We start from the raw sequence: 23,985 nt of genomic DNA on the forward strand, positions 1-23,985 counted from the left end.
GGTGTCAGTTTCTTTTTTAACCTTCCTGCTCTTTCATTGCCACTTCTGTGTTCTGCCCATTTTTCTTCAAGTTTTTTTGGAGCCTCAGGTAACAAGCAGTTAGGTGCCTGATGTGCTTTGTCTTTGTCTTTTGCCTTAAGATATTTCTGACACCAGCAAAGTTACTTTGGAACTTGCTCTTATTTCTAGCTCAAAGTTAAACCGTTTAAGTTTTAGATTAACAATATCTTTTAAGATGATCAAAAGAGATTTATCAGTCATTAAGCTCAGGCATAATCACTTTCTAGTTTTGCACCAAATACAATAGTAAGCAAAATTATAACTGAGAAGAAACCTGGGTTTCTTTTCACTGCACTCAAAACTCACTTCATGAGAACATAAAGAAAAATCTGCCCTATACGCCTACTTTGTCATTCAAAAAGATCCTGTTCATGCTCAAGTGCCCAGGATTATGCTGGTGAATACATTTTGCCAATGCAACATCAACCTGAGCTGACTTTAGAATGGTGCCCCCATTCACTGTAAATGTCCTGGAAATCAGTAGAAAAATACAAGTTGTTATTTACCCTTTTCTTGCTTTTTTAAGATAATTCCTTAGTAATTTTTGAAAAATAATTACCGGTATATTTCCAAATATTTGTTAAATGTCTCTGAACTTGGTTCTAAGAGGCTCCCTGCCATCCACCCTGAAGAGATATTGGAGAGTTCTACATTAGGACCTCAGTGTAACACTGGCTGATGGCTCATTGCTGCTGGTGCCTCTTCATCTGAAGGTCAGGATGGGAAATTGGATCAAACACCACACTTGCATCTGACCCAGGGAAGGGAGAGCAAATAGGGACAGTGAGATAAATTAAGTCCAGCTTGTTCAATTCACTGAGACATGTTCCACAGCTACTGAAATGAAAGTGGTCAGGTGACTGAAAATAATGGCCTAGAAGAGAGACTGGGAAATGTGGGTGAGCAGGTGGGAATGGGAGCATAAGTAAACCTTGGGATAAACAGAAAAGTACCATGTCTGAATCTCCCTACTCTGAAGATGCCATCTGTAAAACATTATTCTTGCTTGGCCAAATTTTGAAGCAGTTTTTCCATATATAATCAGGTTTAGAGAATTAAGGGTAGAATTTAAGCCACGATTGGAATATTCCATTTCCGAGAACTCTAGGGAATATGTGGTTCAGTTGGCCTTTAAGCAGGAGGTTTCTGGACTTTTACCATATTGGTTGGAGCAGATTAGGTTGTGACAACAGCCTGGCTCATGTTAGGTATTCAAGAATTTCCATCCTGATGTTTTAAATGAATCAAATTAAACCACTTGCATGGCTTGTAATAGTGCAAGTGATGCAGTTCTAGGACAGTATTTACTTGCCAAATTGTAGGGCACAGGACATAAACAAACTAAAATGGACTTAAAACAAAAACTCAGTATAAATAAACCTCTATCTCAATTGCAAGGGACTAAATCTTTATGGAGTTTTTAAGTTAGCACATGAATTTAAACCAGTATTTCTCATTACAAACTACAAACACCATTTCATACAATTAATTGCACAGGTAAATGCATTGTGTGACTGTTTGCTACAATGTGATTTCATAATTATGATTAGAAAACATTATTTGGTGACAGATCTTATACTGCCTCCACCTAAATATAAAATTCTACACATTGAAAAGTTTGCCAGTACCTATTCTACAATATCCATTCTCTCTCCGTGAGAGCCACTTTCAGAAACAAAAGCAGGCTAACTATCATTGATTATAAGATGTGAAATCTGTTGTATTGCAGATATAGCCGGGGGTGGTAATGGGGACAAGCTCCCACTATCTATTAAATGCTCCCAATGGTGTGTGCCTCAAATAGCCTCTGACAACCAAAACTAGTTCCTTGACTTCATGTGTGGCTTAGCTACTAAGCCTGGTGGAACCGTTTTTACTGACAGGAGAAGGCGCCTTAAAACAAGTTGCTTCAGGCAGATGGGGCTTGTCAGCCATAATTAGCAGCTCATCTGGGAGAAGGAAAACGCTGATCTCAAACCTCTGCTGCCTTGCGGCTATACCCACTCATGGTGAAGGCTTAGGGAGTAAACCCCGAGGGAAAAATCTGAAGGTGGAGTCCCAAAGGCAGTCCCACATTGAGTTCACTGGTGACTGGCAACTCCTGCAATGCTGCCGGTACCAAACTGTATCGGTCACTGCCATTCCTTTGGGTTCATCAGATGTGTGGAGAGGGGAAGCTTGCTACATGGGCAACAGCTTGCTCTCGATGTGTATCTAGCCAGCTAAGATGCAATATCCATGGCCAACTCTGACTGACGAAGGCCTCAGAATTGGACAGTGCAGAGAGATAAAAACTACAATGAATTACAAAGTTAATTAAGTGCAAAAAAAGAATAATGAAGTTCCTGGTCTGTTTAAGGATCTGATGGCAGAGGGGAAGAAGCTGTCTCCCTGATAGTACTAATGAGAAGAGGGCATGACCTGGATGGTAAGAGTCTTTAGTGATGGTTCCTGACTTCTTGAGGGTTTTCACTACCCATTCTGCTATTTATTTTAATGCTTATTCCAGTTTTGGCATTTTCACATCACTTACTACACAATACCATCACTTCAATGGCTTCTTTCCAAGCTGAGAATCTCACATTCACCAAGCTGTTCACTGAGAACTCATTCACTGTGGTTTTTCTCTTCACCGCCCATGGTTCTGCTTCTTGGTAACCAGAAATGGTCACATTATTTCCTTCCCAGTCCTGGTGAAGGGTCTTGGTCCAAAACATTGACTGTTTATCCCTCTCAATGACTTCCCGAGTTCTCTCAGCATTTTGTATGTCCTCAGCATTTATGGAGCTGGTCGAGCAGAGCCCAACTGAAATTTATCATAATTTCTTCTAACCTGCCTCTAGTTTATGAAATTCATCTGCTGAAATTGCTAGTTATGATTGATTAACGTTTCCCTTAAGATGCAGCTACTGCCTCTTAAGAGAATCTTAGGTCATTCCTGACTTCCTTGTGATTTTGAATATTGTCTGAATGAACATGTGGATTTCCTCCAGGGTCTCCAGTTTCATGCCACACCCAAAAGATACGTGATTGATGGGTTAATCGGCCACTGTAAATTGCCCCTAGTGTATAAGGACAATCTGTGGTGAGGGGTACAGTTGAGAGGAATGTAGTGAGAAAAAAATGGGATTAGTCCAAATGGGTGCTTGACAATGCACAACACAGAGGTACACATTATGTGACCAAGAGGAAGTGGTTCACACACTATTAATCTCTTGTGATGAGCCTAATAGTGAAGGACCTTGTGGGGTTCCAGCTGACTGACTTTCTCAGAACTCAGAGACATGTTTTATACAAGCTTTGGCAAGCACAATTTGAGCTTTCTGCCTGTATTCAGATAATGCTATCCTCATTTTATGGCTTCCACTCTCCTCTGCTGACAAAGCTTCTGGCAGATGAAGAGGAACATAGAACAAACATAGAACATAGGAACTTACACCACATTACAGGCCTTCGGGCCACGATGTTGTGACAACTATGTAACCTATCCTAGAAACTGCCTAGAATTTACCTAGCGCATAGCCCTCTATTTTTCTAAGCTCCATGTACCTATCTAAGAGGCTCTTAAAAGACCCTATTGTATCCATTTCCACCACCACCACTGGCAGTGCATTCCATGCACCCACCACTCTGTGTGGAAAAACTTAACCCTGACATCCCCTCAGTACCTACTTCCAAGCACCTTAAAACTGTGCCCTCTCGTGCTAGCCATTTCAGCCCTGGGAAAAAGCCTCTGGCTATCCACACGATCACTGTCCCTCATCATCTTGTACACCTTTGTCAGGTCACCTCTCATCCTCTGTCACTCCAAGGAGAAAAGGCAAAGTACACTCAACCTATTCTCATAAGGTATGCCCTCCAATCCAGGCAGCATCCTTGTAAATCTCCTCTGCACTCTCTCTATAGTATCCACATCCTTCCTGTAGTGAGGTGACCAGAACTGAACACAGTACTCCAAGTGGGGTCTGACCAATGTCTTATATAGCTGTAACATTACCTCACGGCTCTTGAACTCAATCCCATGGTTAATGAATGCCAACACACCATACCCCTTCTTAACAACAGTGTCAAGCTGCACATCAGCTTTGAGTGTCCCACTGATGTGGACCCCAAGATCTCTCAGATTCTCCACACTGCCAAGCGTCTTACCATTTAAATTATATTCTGTCTTCAAATTGGTCCTACCAAAATGAATCACTTCACACTTATCTGGGTTGAAGTCCATCTGCCATTTCTCAGCCCAGTTCTGCATCCTATTGATGACCTGACAACCCGCCAGACTAGCCACAACACCCCCAACCTTTGTGTCATCTGCAAACTTACTAATGCACCCTTCTACTTCTTCATCCATGTCATTTATAAAAATCACAAAGTTGAGGGGTCCCAGAACAGATCCCTGCGAAACACTGCTGGCCACCGACCTCCAAGCAGAATATGAAACTTGTTACCATGGATCACTACGCCAAGGAATGGAAATCGACCCCGTGCATCCTTAACAGAGAGAAAAAAATGGCCTAAATTTATCATGATGCAGACACTCAGCATAGGCAATTACAGGTCAAAAATATGTTGGCATTTCATGATGGAGGGGTGGCCAACAGAACAGCAAGCTCAGGCCACCAGCACAATAAATGTAGCATAACTGGGATACATAAACCATATGGATTATGTTATTATACATAAAAGGACAACTCACTATTAGAACGTAAATCTTACACTGTGTGCACAATATTAATTATGAACATCTTACTCGTCTTTTGCCAATAAAAAGCTCATTCTTAAGAATGCAGTGAGCTAGAGAAATTTTGATCCTGTGCCACTCCCCTATACAATAAGTGTTCTTATGATACAATAGTGTCTTTATAGATTGTGTTTGGATTTTGCAAAAACTGAAGCTTTTGACCCCACACAAGGTTTTACAGTACTAGTGTCTTTATTCATTTGCATTACCTTATAGATTTTTATCTTAGTTTATTGAATGCTCTTATTGAGCATGAAACTTAATTTTATATTTAGTCCTGACGAAGGATCTCGGCCCGAAACGTCAACAGCGCTTCCTCCCTATAGATGCTGTCTGGCCTGCTGTGTTCCACCAGCATTTTGAGTGTGTTGTTTTTATATATTAGTATTTTTTTTAATAATATGACCTCAATGCACAGCTGTAATGAAATAATTTGCATTTTCACTGTTCCTCAGTACATGAGACAATAATAAACCAATTTATTTACCAATTTATAAACATTATTAGGGATCTCTGACATGCCATAATTTTGTTATTCTCTTTTTGTCAAAGCTCTGGTAATACATAATTCCTTGAAGAAAAGCTTAACTAATTTCACAAATCAAAATTTCAAAATACTATCTCATTATTAGCCTTTAACAATATTCAGCAACAGCGAAATAAATGCAAAGAAAAGGAATTTGGCTTCACAATAACTAATCTATATTGTGGTTTCAGCCCGAAACATCGACTGCAGTTCTTTCATTAGATGCTGCCTGGCCTGCTGAGTTCCTCCAGCATTTTGTGTATGTACCGGTAAATCTAATTGTTAACTGAAGGTGAATTTTACATAGTAGCTTTAGTTTTAGATAACTGCAGTTTAGCTTTCAATTAGGCAGAACCTTGTTCACATGCAACTCCAAGTCTCCTGTCTTAGCAAGGAGTCCTGTCGATAGACACATCATTCTGTAGTCGCACTTGGGCTGTTTAGAGAGTACTATGAGATGAGTCTGTGCTATCCAGGTACTAAAATTTACTACAGTCACATTTACTAAGTACTTTCCGTGCTTTTTTGAACTGTTGCTTGATGGCATACAAAAGGGGAGAAGCTCTGTTTATAATGTACTCTGTCAAAGCTGGCACGATATCTGAAGGGGCTTCGTGAAATACAGTCATTGTTATGCAGGTTAAAATGGTATCCAATTTCGACAAAGCACATTTCCATTAGCAGCAATTGAGATAAATAGCTGCTAACCTGTGTTTTTCTATTATTTATTGATAAGGTAAAATGCTAGTCACTGGGTGTGGAGAACTCCACCACTCTTTCAAGTGTTGCGGTAGGTTATCATATTCAGATCTCTTCCTCTCCAGCCCTTTACCTTTCTTACACACCTAGCTTACCTATCACCTTCTAACTATCCTCCTTCCCCTCTTCCAACTTGTTATTCTTCTCTCTTCCTTTCCAGTCCTGAAGAAGAGTCTCAGCCCAGAATGTGAAAAGTTTATTCTAATTTCCATAGATGCTGCCTAACTTGTTAAGTCCCTCTAGCACTTTATGCATGTTGCTTTGGATTTCTAGCATCTACAGACCTTCTTGTGTTTATAATTCTGGCCTTGTTGTCTTTCACTTTGTTCTGATTTCTCGCTGATCTGGTATTGACACCAACTTCACTTTCCTATCCAAGTCCAATAACCCTCCATTACCCTACAGCTCAAAAATAAAGTAACTATAGTCACAAAGAACTGTAACAAATTTTTAAAAAAAGTATTTGTAAATCCTTTAGGAAAATAAAGGTGCTGTTAATGGGAGAGCAGCTCTTCCAATTGCTCGGAATATTAATTGATAACAGGTTACTTCAGATGTTCAGTTCAGGATCATTTGGTGGGCAGGCAAATACAGTTCACACCAATCATCCTTGTCATCATACCAAAAGGTAACAACAATCTTGGAAGACCTCAGTTTCAGCACCTGCAGTGAGCTAACTCCATGTTTCTGTTCTTGTTTACAGGCCTATTTTGTTGCATAGGTCTGCCTTCCACCAAGGAATCAATAGCACAGCAAAACAGGTATCACAGAAGCATTTCAGGATATCTTAGAACAAAAATGAACGGTAACTTACATTGCTTGTGTTCTTGACGACGTTTCCTATAATGACAATGACACGTCCCTTGAAACTCTGGAGCAAGCTAGTAGATGCACACTGTATCAGCTCGCCATCTGGGCCAAAGGCAGAACTGTATGGAATGTTTATGCTGCCATTGATATGACCACGAGCAAATCTGGCATGAGTAGTCAAGGAGCGTACCAGTGGTGAAACATTACAGGCAGTTATTTTAAAATTCCATAGAAACTAAACCACACCTAAAAAGCAGCTTTGTAATCCACTTAACACTTGTACTTACTTCTCTGACAAACAGAATGTTTAACACTTTAACATTTATGGTTATTAACCAAACAAACGGGATGTTCAACTCTCTAAGTTCTACTCATTTAATGATTGTGCTAGGCCTTTGCTATCTATTAGAAATATCACAGAACATTCACATCTCAACTATTTCCACTGTAACCCTGTATGATATTAAAAGTATATAAAAGCTCAGATATCACAATACCTTGTCAATTATGTGCTGCTATTTATATTTTCATAGCAGAAGAAATATTTCAATATCTCTATCTTGATTAAAGTCCATGTCAATCAGCATTGCATTAATTGGTTCAGTTGCAAATATTAGAAATATTTGCCGGGATTGGAACTTAAGTCCACAATTGAGTCAATAGCCACAGCTTTGTACAAATAATTCTGCTGTAATGCATGCTTCCACAACACGAATTGGTTATAACCTCACTGATGGATTAGGAACATCATTACACCGGCCACACTGGTTGTTGTGCAATCAAGAAAACCTTTCTATAATGTGAGCTTTTTTTAGAAATGTAACAGCAAAACTAGACGAGAAGAAGGTCGTTTTGTTCTAGACCTCACCTGTACTATTCAATATGATCCTGGCTGGTCTTACCCAAGCCTCAGCTCCTCCTCAAGATTTAATCTGTTGATATGAACTACAGAAGATGAAATAGAGTATTATTTTCTGTAGTAAATTGGCTCATATCTTTTGGTTAAGTAATGACATTTAATTTCTTCACGACTTAAGAATAACTAATATTTTTGTTGCAACTAATTCAAGTCTTAATTTTCTGCTTTTGGAATTCAAGCAACACTACTTGTAATAACAATTAATTAATTAATTAATTCAGCACAATCAGCCGACAAAAGAATCTCGACGTCGTTCTTTCACAAGCCATGACTGAGGGAAGAATCTCTCAAATAAATATTGGTCAAAGATGAAACTAAAATTTTTAAGAGGTTGAGAATGGATTCTCCTTTCTTCCCAAAAACCAGTACCATCTAATCCTGAATGACAGGATTCAGACAGACAGTTCTTGGCTTCAGGACGTTTTAGTAGCTTTAACCACAGCAAAGCTCCCTCTGGTAACCCTTCTTCCCTTACCTCCAAGGTCCTCTCTCTCTCTCCTATCAGATTCCATCTAATTCAGCCCTTTACCTTTTCTCCCCCTTCCCCCACCCACCCAACTTTTCCTCATCTGATTTCATCTAACATCCGCCAGCTTGTACTTCTTCCCTTATCCCCATCAACTTATTCTGGCCTCTTCCCATTCCTTTCTAGTCCTGATGAAGGGTCTCGGCTCTTAAGGTCAACTGTTTATTCCTCTTCATAGATGCTGCCCGACCTGCTGAGTTCCTCCAGCATTTTGTGTGCGTTGTTTCAAGGAAATGCTGCACCATTATAGATGTGATCTGGTATCTGAAACCTGAAACCATAACACAGGTTAATATAAAATATCCAAAAGCATAATTTGAAACAGTGCAGTTAATTTTTTGATCTTGTCTCACCAAAACCAATGTCATTAAATAGATTATTTCATTGCTATTAGTGAAGTCTTTCTGCATGCAAATTGACTCACATATCTCCTATATTACACTAACTACCTGCAAATGCCTTAGGCCATAACCTAAATGAAAGTTTCATTTTACAATATCAAGGGCGAATACACTGAATTACATTGAAATAGAATCAAAAAAGATATTCAATCAGAACTAGACGTTACATCAACATATTTGGAGCAAAGCAAATCCATTATTGGATGGTGGATTAAAAAATCAGAAATATTTCTCAACGTTAGGAAAAATGAATAATGATGTAATGAATGTGCAGAGATGAGGAGCATTATGACTTGGGGAAGAGCATTACTTTGCATTGATCTGCCAGTGCCGTCCATTTCTCGTTATGGACTAAGCAATATGAATGAAATGGGTGATGGCGGCTCACATTTTAACTCAGTGCAAACATCAATTTTATTCAATTTGGTCAGCGGGCAAAAAACATTGAAGTTCTTTCAGCACAGAGTTTTATAATTTAACGCATAGTTAAAATAAACAGAGAACACTAGACACCTATGCAAGTGCACTTCAGTGATTACATGGTACACAGGTAAACCTATCATTACCTCACACTTACTACACTTCTTCACACTCTCATGAAAAAAAGGCATGTTAGTCACAAAATATGAGATGGTTTCAGTTCAGCTTGTAACTCTATGCCACCAGCAGTAGTAGAAATTTCAGCATAGGAGACCTCTGCAGGTATCAAACCTGCCAGCTATTCAACCTCTCTCTTGTGTTTAATTGTGATGCTTATGAAGTCAACATTTAAGAATAGTTTTTAATGCGCCATAATATATTTAAATCATTTCTGCACAACTGAACACAACACCAACGTTCAAGGAAATCTCTATGGTTTATCATACTTTTGCTCTATAGGATGCAAGCTACCAGCTATTATTGATGAAATATGTTATATATCTATAAAATCATATATAATTCACACTCAATTTAATAAGGGATGGATGATCAAGCATGTTGCAGTTTTTGGTGTTGTGTGAGTGAATGTATTGTGTTACATTGAGTTGGCAGCAAAAGAGCTAGACATTTGGCACAGATGGTCTGTGTTAATGTTTGTACTTCACACAAGCCTTCTAATATTCACGTTCATCTTTCCACTTCAAGCCTTTTTCCTGCCTCTATGCATCTATTGTTTTCATTCCAGAAGCTCTGTGGCAGTAACTTCTATTCTTTGGATGTAAGCTTTGGCTAGGTTTCCTTATGAACTTATTAATAGCTTTTTAAAATATTTTTAACTTCTTTTGAATGCTCAAACTATTTTTCCTATGCCCACTGCAGGAGATACTTTTGGATTCATTACACACTTCCCTCCCCTACCTTCTATGCTCCTGTCTGCTTAGCCTTTCCTGGCAGGAATTTCCTATCTTTCTCTGCTATCTTTCCAATGTGACTTTATCCTTTTATAATGAGACCAGCCGTGACAAGGGGTCCTATACAAATTTAGTTAATTATCTCTGAAAGCAAACATATAATTACAATGCTACATGATAAGTGATACTCATTATGCAATATTGAAGTTAAGCTCTAAGTGATATGGAATGCAGCTTGTGAGATTGTAATTGTTAATACGGGCAATTAGGGATGGGGATAATGTGTTGTTCCTACCAATGGGAGCAATATCCCATAAGTATAAAAATAAGCAGCTTTTAGCAGATGCTCTAATAATGAGGACAAATGTGGGCCCTCCACAACCCATCAGTACAATATTCAGTAACAATCTTCAATTTTATATTAGTGGAACCCTTTGTGCTGTGACATATTATACTTTTCATTAAAAATTGTTATGAGTTTTTTTGTTCAAATAATGAGATCTTGTACAGTTACAATCAGAGTCCAGTTGTTCTTTTACACTGAACAACCATATCAGCTAATATAATTCAAAGTGAACTCCCACCTAACAGCTTGCTTTCCATATCGTACCACCCTGGTTTGTGTACTGACTTGCATATATCATGCAGACAGCTTGGATGCAATATTCATGGTCGACCTCTAGTAATGGAGGGCCTCAAACTCCCACCATAAAGCATGAATACAATTTGTCACTTTTCTGACCAAAGAGAAAAGCAAAACATTTACATGCAGTGAAAAACTGGAGTTTAATGAACTTGCTTTGCAGTTAGACCTCCTGTCACTTCTTGGACCCACCAACTTTGTTTTTAATCACTACCTCACTTTCAAGTATCAAAGTAAAAAACTGTCTCCCCGCTGGCTTGTGTGTCCTGCTAAATAGAGGAAACCTCCCGCATCTCATTTGGGGAGGAGGAGGAAAACACTCCAATAAGTGTAATCACGTTAATGCTTTTATGTTGCTTTAGACAGCCTCTGAAATTTTAATCATCTTCACAGAATGATGCTGCCCTACGAAAAACGTAAAACCCTTCATTTCTAATTACTTTAACAGTAGCTGTTGCCTTAGAAACACAGCATCTTGAAAAATTGGGTTTCCTTAACCACAATTTTAAATCTGCAGCTCCTCATGAGATCTTTTGTGAAACTGCATATGAAGTGCTAGGGAATTAATTAGTGCCAATACATTTGTGGTCAAGGGGTAATTCTCTCCACTTCCTTTAAACTGTTAAGGAATCCCTTTCTCCTCGACACAAAAACCTCTAAGCACTGGGATAAAAGATAGTCGAGAGTAAGGCTAATTTACTTTTGTGTACATGCATGTGCAAGTTGGACACCCACCTGAGACCATATACAAGCATCGTTCTAAACGTAGCTTTGCAATATGCTGAATGGACTATTTAGGGGGTTTATTTTAATTCTGCAGCTGACATCATTGCTTGAATAACACTTTGGCATGCTGTCGGTGCTATAAGAGAATCTCCCACAGATTTCTGTGAATTGATGTCTATTAACAACACCAGCATCAGCGCTAGAGAATTCAGTCAGTTCAATTTATGTTTGGTCGATTTATAAACTAGTGCATGCTAGTGATACTGCACATCAGACATCTACTAAATGGCTCTCATTAGTGAAGATGTCCTGATAATTTTCCATTATCATCTAAAGTTAACATTTTCCTCAATGAATATTGATATTAGGCATCAACAGGCCAGGGAAAGGCATGAGCCCGATTCAGCACAACACACTCTTCACACCATATTGACAATGCATTAGGAGTCTATCTTAAGGAGAGGACACCCAACTTGCTAGTTAGTATTACAGCCTTGATGAATGAGGCTGTAACATAATGCTAGTTCCTGGTAAGTTATGCAGATATTTTCTAACTGTCAGAACACTGGTTCATTGGAACTATTCAGGCATGGATAATAGTCTCCCACTGCTATCCATAGATGTGGTTCAGGTATAACACTCAAAGCCAAGACAATTGGGATCTCTTTCTTAATTACTTAAAATGTAATTATTTCAACTAAACAGATCAGCTTTTAAATTTCAAAGTAAATTTATTATGGCTATAGGGTAATAGCTGTTCCTGAACTCAGTGGTGTAGGATCCAAGACACTATTCAATCAGAGAGATGTTGAGTCCTACCTCTAGAAGTTTGGGGATAAATTTATTTTGAACTATAGTACTGAAGGCTCAGCCAACACCTAATGCAGATCGTAAAGTTATTCATTTCATTTTCTGGGTTATTGCTAGCTGCAAATTGGCCACTAAAAGCAATTCACTGGCTGGAGATCCTGAGATTGCGGAAAGCTGTTTTGCAAATATGCTTTTTTACTTTTGATCCTATAAAAGGTCTGTTGAAATCTGCAATTTCTTCTGCGTATGTAAGATGAACAATAATTCTGCATCATCTACTCTCACTGATGCAGGTATTTCAGTGATTATGGGTACAGTTCTGAGGATGTTTCCACAGGTTAGAGTTCACACCTGTAGCACAATAAAGCCAAGCTGTAATAAATTCCTTGGGAAGATAGCAAGCTTGTAATTCACTCAGTTGCCCCAGAGGCACTTTAATTGCAGTGACTCTTTCCGTCTCAGATGGCAGAGTTTGTAACTGTCCACACAGAGTGGACTCACTGAAAAGTGCTGGAGATTATCTGCTCTTTGGATTGACTAGAAATTTTGCTGCTTCTGGAACATTTTGGCACAATTGTGATGTGTTGTGTTGAGGTAGAAATATGTGGTAGCACAGTGATTAGGATAAAACTATTACAGGGCCAGCAAACTGGGTTCAATTCCACTGCTGGCTGTAAAGAGTGTGTATGTTTTCCCTGAGGCTCAGTGGGTTTTCTTCAGGTGCTCCAGTTCCTTCCCACGTTCCAAAGATGCCCGCATTAATAGATTAATGGTATCATGGGTGTAATTGGGCTCATTGGGCTGGAAAAGCCTGTTACCCTGCTGTATATCTAAATGAAAGCAAATTAATAAATAACCTCCAACGAGTCCTCACAGTAGTTCCAACTTGTCTTCCACCTATTTTTCAAAGTATAACTTGTATAATATAATGATATGTCTGAATTCTAATACCTGCATTATAATGGTAGCTATTTAAGCAAACTGGTCGTACTGCAATGCAAGTGTCACAGTATGTGCTGCAGTAAGAGGGGGAGGGGAAAGTGCTGTTGCTTTGCTGCTGATTGTGCATGGGAGGAGGGGTGTGCAGGGGGGGTTGGAGTTCTAAAGTTTTTACTGTCACTCATTCTTTGGGGCACTCCTATTTTCATGGAACAAGAATTTCAGGTTGTATATTGTATACATTCTCTGATATTAAATGTAATGATTGAACTATTATTCAGTTTATTTCCTATCCCTGACACTACACCTTACATCCAAAAATGACTTGGCCTCAGTTCTCATGGAATACTAAATGAGATGGTAATGGTGTATTTCCTCTCTGCTCCTCTCACTAAAGCAATGACTTGTTCTTAGATCAATTCCATGACACTCAGGTAATCTCTAGGAACATGTGCAATGTGGGCGGAGTTAAGATTGCGCCAAATGACTGCCTCTTTGAGTTCATCTTCAGAAACTGCTTAAATTCTTCTCTTCTTTTTTTTTCCTTTTCAGGGTGGCCGGGGTTCTATCGAAGTCCCTGAACTGCACAGCAATGAGTTCCCGTTCTTGGAGCTCACGGACCGACCGCCAATTTTCCAACATTCTCCAGGTGCAGCATGGAAGACACCTTCACCTTTCCTGCCCATCCCCTCCCTCCTTCCCCACCCCTTGATCTTTCCCCTTAATGGTTTTTCACCTGGCACCTACCAGCCTTCCCACACTCCCCCCACCTTCTTTATAGGGTCCCTGCCCTGTCCCTCTTCATTCCTGACAAAGGGTCTCAGCCCGAAATGTTGACTGCTTGTTCCCACGGATGCTGCCTGACCTGATGAGTTCCTCCAGCGTGTTGCGGCATGGAAGATGCTGGTGTGTGGCACTGTGGACGACCGATTTCAGGCTGGTGCCGCCAATTGAGGTGTTGTGGGAGAAGGAAGATCAAGATTTTGTGGCTGCAGATGCTACGAATAGAGGTCTCTGTAGTTGAGCAATCACTCTTTCCTGATGGTGAGGAAAGTTTGCTGCTGATTCTCGAGTTGCAGAATCTTGGAAAAAAGTGACATGGCAGACCGTAACATTGTACGGCAACTGTTTATTGGTCTCCCCTTTCGCTGTGAAATAGGTGACATTTCTCTGTCCCTTGTTAGTGAGAAAGAGTCTGTGGCATGTTGAACTGTTGGGTAAACAATAGTTTTTGTTGACTGCAGATCATGGTCTCTCTTTGGGTGCTTTGTTACTGCTTGGTGGGTGGGGGGAACTGACGCTTTCTGCAGACCCTTTTGGGTGGAGGGGGAAAGGTGTTTGGGGTTCTAACATTCTTTTGCAGTTCATTCTTTTCGGGTTCTTCTGTTTCTCATGGATGTCAGCGAAGAGGAAGAATTTCAGATTGTATACGAAGACGAAGTCTTGTTATATGGTTGTACTGTATCCATTTTGATAATAAATGGAAGAATTTGAACATTCATGGTCTCATTCTTCCTCTGCCATTCAATTAGACTGGCATTAAACCTAACTTTCCCAACTCCATTTCTCCTTCACTTAACAAGAATCCTGGCAGCACCAATTGAGCTGCAGCAAACATTGTCATGTGGGGGAAAGAGTTCCAGACTTTTTCGGGGAAATGTGCACCTGGGTTTTGCTCTTGATTTGGCTGGCTCTAACTTTAGTAATGATCCTTGTGTTTGAATATCTCATCAGAAGAAATTATTACTCCACCTCATTTTATCAAATGGTTTTAGTATTTTATCAACCTCACTCATATCTATCCCTTGTCTCTTACTAATCTTCTGACCTCAGAGATAAAGCAACCTGCCCTTAATTTAATTCTCTAAATCCTGATATTATTTGTAAGCAACCAGGCTTTGCACACAATTTTAGGCAATGATTATGGATACATTGGCCCTCTGTTGATTGGGTCAACCATGGATGTTGCGTCTTAACTATCTATGCAAGCCAGGGCAGTAAGATATGGAGAACAAGCTGTTGTCCATGCAGCTGGCTCCCCCTCTCCACAAACCTGATGAATCCAAAGGAATTGCAGAGACCTATACAGTTTGGCACCAGCAGTGTCATAGGAGTTGCCATTCAGCATTGGACTCAACATAGGACTGCCTTATGGACCCTCTAATGATTGTGGCCACGCTATTTAAATTACTGGGGTGTTAGGGGTAGGAGGGCTACTGGTTTGCAGAAAAACAAAAGTCCAATTGCTCTCTATCCTATGCCCTCCATGTGCCCCATTTAATGTGCTTACATTAAAACACGTAAAAATACATGCTTTAATCTCTGTCTCCTTCCTCTATCCCTGACCCAAAGCACAGACTTAGGCTTTAACAAATCAGAAATAAACTTTATTACCATTGGCCTATCTGACATGGAAATAACATTACAAGAATAGTATAAAACTCAATAAAAAGGTTTTGTTCATGGCTCATTCAGAAATATGATGGTGGAGGGAAGAAGCTGTTCCTGAAAGCGATAAGATTTTGCCTTCTTTAGGCACCATCTCTTGAGGATGTCCTCAAAGGTAGACATCCCCCTCTTCCTGCTCAACCCAAGGCACAGGCTCCAATCCCCAACCACCCATGCTGCCTGAGCTCTTGCATCACAAACCAATCAATTTTATAGTCGCTTATCATTCTGACGAGATGAACTTGGCCTCTGGCTATCTAACACATACCTGAGAGTGAGCACAAAAGATTCTGCAGGTGCTGGAAATGTAGAATAACACACACAAAATGCTGGAGCTAGTCAGCAGGTCAGGCAGCATCTATGGAAATGAATAAACGGCCGACATTTCGGGCTGAGACCTTTCATCAGGATTGGAAAGGAAGGAGGAAGATGTCAGAATAAGAAGGTGGAGGAAAGGGAAGGATGACATGATAAGTGATAGGTGAAGCCAGAGGGAGGTGATAAGCAGGTGAGGAGAAGAGGTAAGAGGCCAGGCTAGGGAGTTGAAGAAGAGGGAAAGGGGAGGGGGAAAATTGCCAGAAATTGGAGAAATTGATGTTCATGCCATCAGTTTGTGGCTACCAAGATGGAATATGAGGTGTTGCTCCTTCCAACATGGAAGTGGCATCATCGTGGCAGAAGAGTAGCCGATTTGCTGGAATAGGAACGTGGATAGGAAATATAAATGGTTGGCTACCAGTAAATACCGCTTTTTGCAGATGGAGTGGAGGTGCTTGACAAACCGGTTCCCCAATGTATATCAGGTCTCACCAATGTTGAGGAAGCTTCATTGGGAACACCAGATACAGTAGGCAACCCCAACAGCTGTTTGGAATGCTGAATGGAGATGCGGGAGGAGGTGAATGGGCAGGTGTAGCACTTTGGCCACTTGCAGGGGTAAGTGACAAGAGGGAAATTAGTGGGAAGGGATGAATGAATAAGAGAATGATGGAGGGATTGATCCTTGTAGAAAGCAGAAAATGGTGGTGTGTGGGGGAGGTAAAGATGTGTTTGGTGGTAGAGTCCCGTTGAAGATGGCAGAAGTTCCAGAGAATGATGTGTTAGATGCTGAAGTTCATGGGGTGCTAGGTGAAAAGAAGAAGAACTCTATCCCTATTAAAATGCGGGAAGATGGGAACACACTGCCTGATGTTATCTCTTAATACCTCTACCTGACGCATCACAGAGAATTATGACAAGGCAAATATATGACAATCAGCTCACATTTAAATACTAGTTTCATGTCTCAGAACAGTCTGAGAGCTAGTGAATGAATCAAAGGGAATGTCTGTTGCACATGTGTGGCAAGAGGACCTGAATGTAATACTTTGATTTCTGGAAGGGATAAAGGACTTTGCTGAGAGCTCTGGCAAAGGTAACAAGTGAATTGGGTTTAGAGAATCATCCGAGAATGAAGGAGTAGGATAGTATCTTTGGACCAAAAGGCACAGGGTGAACAAGTCACTGAATTACGGTGCTGTAAGTCTTAGTTAGAAGCAGTTTTAATAGGAAACAGGACACTGCAAACTACTGAGACTATGCACAGCTGGTACACATTATAGTATAAAACCAGTTCTGCTACAGCTTTAAGAGCATGACAAATATATCCAAAATTAAATGTGCATACCAACACAGTGGGAGTGGTATGGAGAGATCTCATGTTTACCTGAATTTTGAAACAATAAACAGGGACTTTTGGTAACATGTGATATGATTTTTCTTCTCTTTTCAAAGAGTAACTGGAATGCTGCTTTGGCTAGACTATTGTTTGTAGACACTTCGCAAGAATCTGACCTCATTAAATCGCTGTTACAAAAATAACCATATGTGGGTATAACCACTTTGGTTAAATTCCAAGTAAACTCGCTATGGAAGACAGTTTAATTTTGAGCACCTGATTGTAAAGGGTATCTTTCTAACTTAACTATATTTTTGTTAGGAGGCAGAGGTTCCTAGAGGTTTGTATGGTGAGAAGGCAATTCTGAGAGAGCTGGTGGAAAGGAAAATCCCTGTTAATAAATAAACAGGGAAAATACAGATCAGGGTACAACAGATGATGTAAAACTCCATGTCAGGTCAGTTGGTCAATACCATCAGTACTCCATGAACACATGGAACATGGAGATGTTCAGGCCATAGAAATGGCAGACAAATCTGTTGCTTAGGATACAGAGTTCAAAGTAAATTTTCTATTAAAGCACATAAAAGTCACTGTATACAACCCTGAGATCCATTTTCTTGTGGGCATACTCAATACATTCAATAAACATAATAGAATCAGTCAAAGACCACATCAACAGGGTGGACAACCAGTATGCAACAGACAACAAACTGTGTAAATACAAAGAGAAAGAAAAAAAATTATTATTATTATTTTGACAGATTTTACATCAAGACTTAAGAAAATCTGCCAAAAAGAGCTCAACAGTAAAAATATAACAAAACCAATAAACATTTTCACTATACCAATATTAATGTATTCTTTTGGGATCATATGTTGGGTCTGAAACCAATCTGGAACATTTACAAATACAAATAAGAACAGAAATGACAAATTTCAGAAAACATTATGTACACTGAAATTCGCTTAGATTAACACTACCTAGGATAGAAGGAGGAAGAGGAATAACAGACATTAAAAATCTACACAACAGTTAGATATAAGTTCTAAGGATATATTTTTATCAATGTAAACAAGATTCGGCACTCCACGCAAGTAAATGCAATTCTGATGAGAAGTTTACACCACTGAACTTAAATGAGAGCACAACCCAGAAAAAATGAAGAAATTATCACTATTGAAGAAAAAGTTAACCAATGGAAGAGCATGACCCTCCATGGACGACATTGCCATGATCTGAACAGTCTAGATGTCAACAAGGAAGTGTCAAGCACCTGGCTTAGAACTCTTCCCACAAACACAAACTCTTCCTTGTGGCAATACAGGACCAGATGAGTAACACAAATATCAAAATATCAAAAATAAATAATAAAAGCCATACAAATTCAAGATGATAAATGTAGAAAATGCCAAGAATAACCAGAAACAATCCAACACATTACAGGATCCTCTAGCAATATAACTCAATCTGATTACTTACACAGGTACAATCAAGTGGCAAACAACATTTGTGCGTGGAAGGTCATGTTTGACAAATCTTATTGAATTTTTTGAAGAGGTTATGAGGAAAGTTGACGAGGGTAAAGCACTGGATATTGTCTATATGGACTTCAGTAAGGCCTTTGACAAGGTTCCACACGGAAGGTTAGTTAGGAAGGTTCAATCGTTAGGTATTAATATTGAAGTAGTAATAAGGATTCAACAGTGGCTGGATGGGAGATGTCAGAGAGTAGTGGTGGATAACTGTTTGTCAGGTTGGAGGCCAGTGACTAGTGGTGTGCCTCAGGGATCTGTACTGGGTCCAATGCTGTTTGTCATATACATTAATGATCTGGATGATGGGGTGGTAAATTGGATTAGTAAGTATGCAGATGATACTAAGGTAGGTGGCGTTGTGGATAATGAAGCAGGTTTTCAAAGTTTGCAGAGAGATTTTGGCCAGTTAGAAGAGTGAACTGAAAGATGGCAGATGGAGTTTAATGCTGATAAGTGTGAGGTGCTAAATTTTGGCAGGAATAATCAAAATAGGACATACATGTTAAATGGTAGGGCATTGAAGAATGCAGTAGAACAGAGTGATCTAGGAATAATGGTGCATAGTTCCCTGAAGGTGGAATCTCATGTGGATAGGGTGGTGATGAAAGCTTTTGGTATGCTGGCCTTTATAAACCAGAGCATTGAGTATAGGAGTTGGGATGTAATGTTAAAATTGTACAGGGCATTGGTAAGGCCAAATTTGGAGTATTGTGCACAGTTCTGGTCACCAAATTATAGGAAAGATGTCAACAAAACAGAGAGAGTACAGAGAAGATTTACTAGAATATTACCTGGGTTTTAGCACCTAAGTTACAGAGAAAGGTTGAACAAGTTAGGTCTTTATTCTTTGGAGCGTAGAAGGTTGAGGGGGAACTTGATAGAGGTATTTAAAATTATGAGGGGGATAGATGGAGTTGACATGGAGAGGCTTTTTCCATTGAGAGTAGGGGAGATTCAAACAAGAGGACATGAGTTGAGAGTTAGGGGGCAAAAGTTTAGGGGTAACACGAAGGGGAATTTCTTTACTCAGAGAGTGGTAGCTGTGTGGAACGAGCTTCCAGTAGAAGTGATAGAGGCAGGATCGGTATTGTCATTTAAAGTAAAATTGGATAGGTATATGGACAGAAAAGGAATGGAGAGTTATGGGCTGAATGCAGGTCGGTGGGACTAGGTGAGAGTAAGCGTTCGGCACGGACTAGAAGGGCCGAGATGGCCTGTTTCTGTGCTGTAATTGTTACGTGGTTATATGGTTATATCATTCACCAAAATCTTGTTTTAAAATACAAACTCATAAAAGAAATCATACCTTACTATGAATACAAGCCTGATCCAGTTTTAGAGTCAGAATACCACAAATGATATTACAACCAATCCATTATTACAGATAGAACAATCCACAATAACTGTCTAGATATAATAATACGGGATAAACAAACAAGAACAGCTTACTTAATAGATACAGCCATTCCAAACACACATAACTTACAGAAATCAATCAGTGAAAAACACCAGAGATATGCTGAATTAATAGAGGAAAATGAAAGACTATGGAAAATGTACTGTGTATACATTGTTCCAATAGTAATATCTACTATTGGCATCATCCCAAAGGCACTACATAATAGCATTAAACAATTAGGGCTACACAGCAATATCTATGTAAACCTTCAGAAAGCCACAATACTAAACACCACTATAGAATAGTCTGAATGTTCCAAGCAATTGAGAAATGAGTGTGTTTGGCTATGCCCGAACTCAGGTTTTAACAGCTTGAACTGAGAACATTTTAAAAATATATAACAACAAATAAATAAACAATAAATATTGAGAACATGAGATGAAGAGTCCTTGAAAGTGAGTCCATAGGTTGTGGGAACATTTCAGTGGTGGGGCAAGTGAAGTTGAATGATGTTATCCCGTCTGGTTCAAGATTCTAATGACCAAGGGGCAATAACTGTTCCTGAACTTGGTGGCATGAGTCCTGAGGATCTTGTACCCTCTTCCTGATAACAGCAGTGAGAAGAGAACATCCCTGGGTGGCGGTGGTTTCTGATGATAGATTCTGTTTTCCTGTGATAGTGCTCCGTGTAGATGTGCTCAAGGGTGGGGAGGGTGTGACCCATGATGACTGGGCCATATGCACTACTTTTTGTAGGATTTTCTGTTCAAGGGCATTGCTGTCTCTATACTAGCCAATCAATATACTCTCCACCATATACCTTTACAAGTCTATTAAAGTTTTACATGTCATGCTGAATCTTCACAAACATCTAACAAATTAGAGGCACTACTGTGCTTTCTCAGTAATTTCACTTACGTGCTGGGCCCAAGTGTCCTGGGGGGGGGGGGGGGGGGGCATGCCTTATTCTGATTGTCGAAAGTCACTTCTGTTGTGATTGGTTAGTTCAGAAACTGCAGCTTGATAGAATGTTTCAAATATCCTGGGTATGTAAAATAGCAGGTGGAAGAGCACAAGCTCCTTTCTTCCTTTAAGGCACTACGATTGAGAAGAAATGCTCTGCGTGCAGTTTTAACTAAGTATGCCTGTTGAATGTACTTATGTCTGTTGAGTATTCAGCTTTGCCATGTCTGTAACTTGGGGAACACGTATGTTTGGTCGAATTCTTACTGCTTGTAAATGATTTTTATACCTATTCAAAGTCAGTTCATTTCCTGTCTTACTTGCCAGACCCACAAACCTCATTCAACATTACACTCTGAAATTCTATCAACGAGGAATTTAAAGTTGCTGACCTTCTCCACCTCTGATCCCCCAATGAAGACTAGCTGATGGACCTCCAGTTTCCTCTTTCTGAAGTCAATAATCAGCTCCTTGGTGCTGTAGACACTGGGTAGGAGGTTGTTGTTCTGGCACCACTCAGCCAGATTTTCAGTCTCCCTACTATATGCTGATTCATCACTATCTTTGATTCGGCCTACAACAGTGGGCAAACTTGAATATAGCACTGGAGCTGTGACTAGCCATGTAGTTAAAAGTGTAAAGCAAGCAGAGCAGGGGTCTAAGTACACAGCCTTGTGGTACATCTGTGCTGATGGAGATTGTGGATAAGATGTTGTTGCCAATTTGAAATGACTGGGGTCTGCAAATGAGGAAATCAAGGTTCCAATTGCAGACGCAGGTATTGAGGCTAAGGTCTGCTCTACGCAGCTTTTCCCACTGCAGATTTGCTACGTAAAGGTATATGGACTCCAACATAGAGAGACCATCCCTGGAGACCACTTCACCACCAACAGAATAGACCGATATTGGTTGAGGAATTAGGAAGTGTGTGTGCCTTTGGACTTAGCCCTAGTGCAGAAGTCCCTTTAGGTTACCTTGCAGGTCAGATTCAGAATTAATACCCCTGTGTATATTGTAAAATTTGTTGTTTTGCAGCAGCAGTACATTGCAATACATAATCATTAAAAAGAAACTAAATTACAATTAGAAATGTTATGTACTGTTTCATATGATGTGGGCTCTTTCCATGACCATGATAGTTCTTGGCAAATTTTTCTACAAAAGTGGTTTGCCATTGCCATTTTTCTGTCAGTATCTTTACAAGACGGGTACCCCAGCCTTTATCACTACTCTTCAGAGACTGTCTGCTTGGCATCAGTGGTCACATAACCAGGACTTGGGATATGCACCACCTGCTCCCATGGTTTCACGTAATCCTGATCGGGGAGCTAAGCAGGTGCTACACCTTGCCCAAGGGCAACTGTCAGCTAGTGGAGGGAAGCAGCGCCTTACGTCTCCTATGGTAGAGATGTATCTCTACCCCCTTGATTAAATTAAGTAGTGCAAAAAGAGGAAAAAATAGTGAGGTCGTATTCATGGGTTCATTGTCTATTCAGAAATCTGATGGCAGTGGGGAAGAAACTGTTTCTGAAACATTGAGTGTGTGTCTTCAAGCCCTGGTACCTCCTACTCGATGGCAGCAATGAGTAGAGAACATGTCCTGGGTGATGGAGGTCCTTAATGATGAATGTCACCTTCCTGAGGCATCACCTTTTGGAAGTGTCCTTGATGCTGGGGAGGCTAGTGTCCATGATGGAGCTGGCCTAGTTTACAAATTTCTACAGCTTTTTCTGATCTTGTGAAGTGGGTCCCCCATACTAGACAGTAATGCAACCAGAATACTCTCCACAGTACACCTGTTGAAATTTGTGATTTTCTTTGGTGACATAACAAGTATCTTCAAACTCCTAATGAAACATAGCTGTTGTCGTGCCTTCTTTGTAATTGCATCAATATATCAGATCCAGGATAGATCTTCAGCGATGGTCACACCCAAAGACTTGGAACTGCTCACCCTTTCCACTGCTGGTGCTTCAAGGAGGACTGATGAGTGTTCCCCTGACTTCCCCTCTCCACAATAAATTCCTTGGTCTTATTGATGTTGAGTGCAAGGTTGATGATGTGGCACCATTCAACCAGCTGATCTACCTCACTCTTGTACATCTCCTTGTCACCATCTGAAATTCTACCTACAATAATTGTGTCAGCATTAAATTTATAGCAGGTGCTTGATCCAACATTTGTGGGTGTAGAGTAAGTATAACTGGGCTAAGCATGCATCCTTGAGGTGCACTAGTGTTGATTGCCAGCGAGGAGGAGATGTTATTTCCCATCCACACTGATTGAGGTCTCCCAGTGAGAAAGTCAAGGATCCAATTGCAAACAGTGCCCATATTTTGGAGCTTGTTGATTAGAACTGTTGGTATGTATGATTATGTTGAATACTGAGCAATAATTAATAATAAACACCCAGCTGAGGTAGGTATTGCTATTTGGAGTCAGTAGCAAATGTAATGTTAGCATTCATTTTAAGAGGACTAGAATATGAAAGCAAGGATGTAATACTGAGGCATTAAAAGGCATTGATAGACCACATTTGGATTATTATAAGCAGTTTTAATCCCCATTTTAAAGAAAGAATCTGCTGGTATTGGAGAGGGTCCAGAGGAGGATTATGATAATGATCCCAGGAATGAAAGAATTAATGTATGAGGAGTGTTTGATGGTTCTGGGCCTGTGCTCACTGGAGTTTAAAAGAATGAAGGGACATCCCACTGAAACCTACCAAATAGTGAAAGGGCTGGATAGAATGGATGTGGAGAGCATGTTTCCAATAGTGGGAGAGTCT

The 23,985-nt window shown here is 40.0% G+C and overlaps 1 protein-coding gene across 1 annotated transcript in view; it reads right to left on the reverse strand.

Moving 5' to 3' along the window:
- tbck (TBC1 domain containing kinase) overlaps positions 1-23,985 on the reverse strand; it is a 220,308-nt gene that overhangs the window by 14,881 nt on the left and 181,442 nt on the right. Inside the window, exon 25 of the mRNA XM_073042483.1 lies at positions 6,901-7,060. Within this exon, the coding sequence (XP_072898584.1) occupies positions 6,901-7,060 (160 nt within the window). The remainder of the gene's footprint in view (positions 1-6,900; positions 7,061-23,985) is intronic.

Source organism: Hemitrygon akajei, chromosome 4, assembly GCF_048418815.1.
Source record: "Hemitrygon akajei chromosome 4, sHemAka1.3, whole genome shotgun sequence".
Taxonomy (NCBI): domain Eukaryota; kingdom Metazoa; phylum Chordata; class Chondrichthyes; order Myliobatiformes; family Dasyatidae; genus Hemitrygon; species Hemitrygon akajei.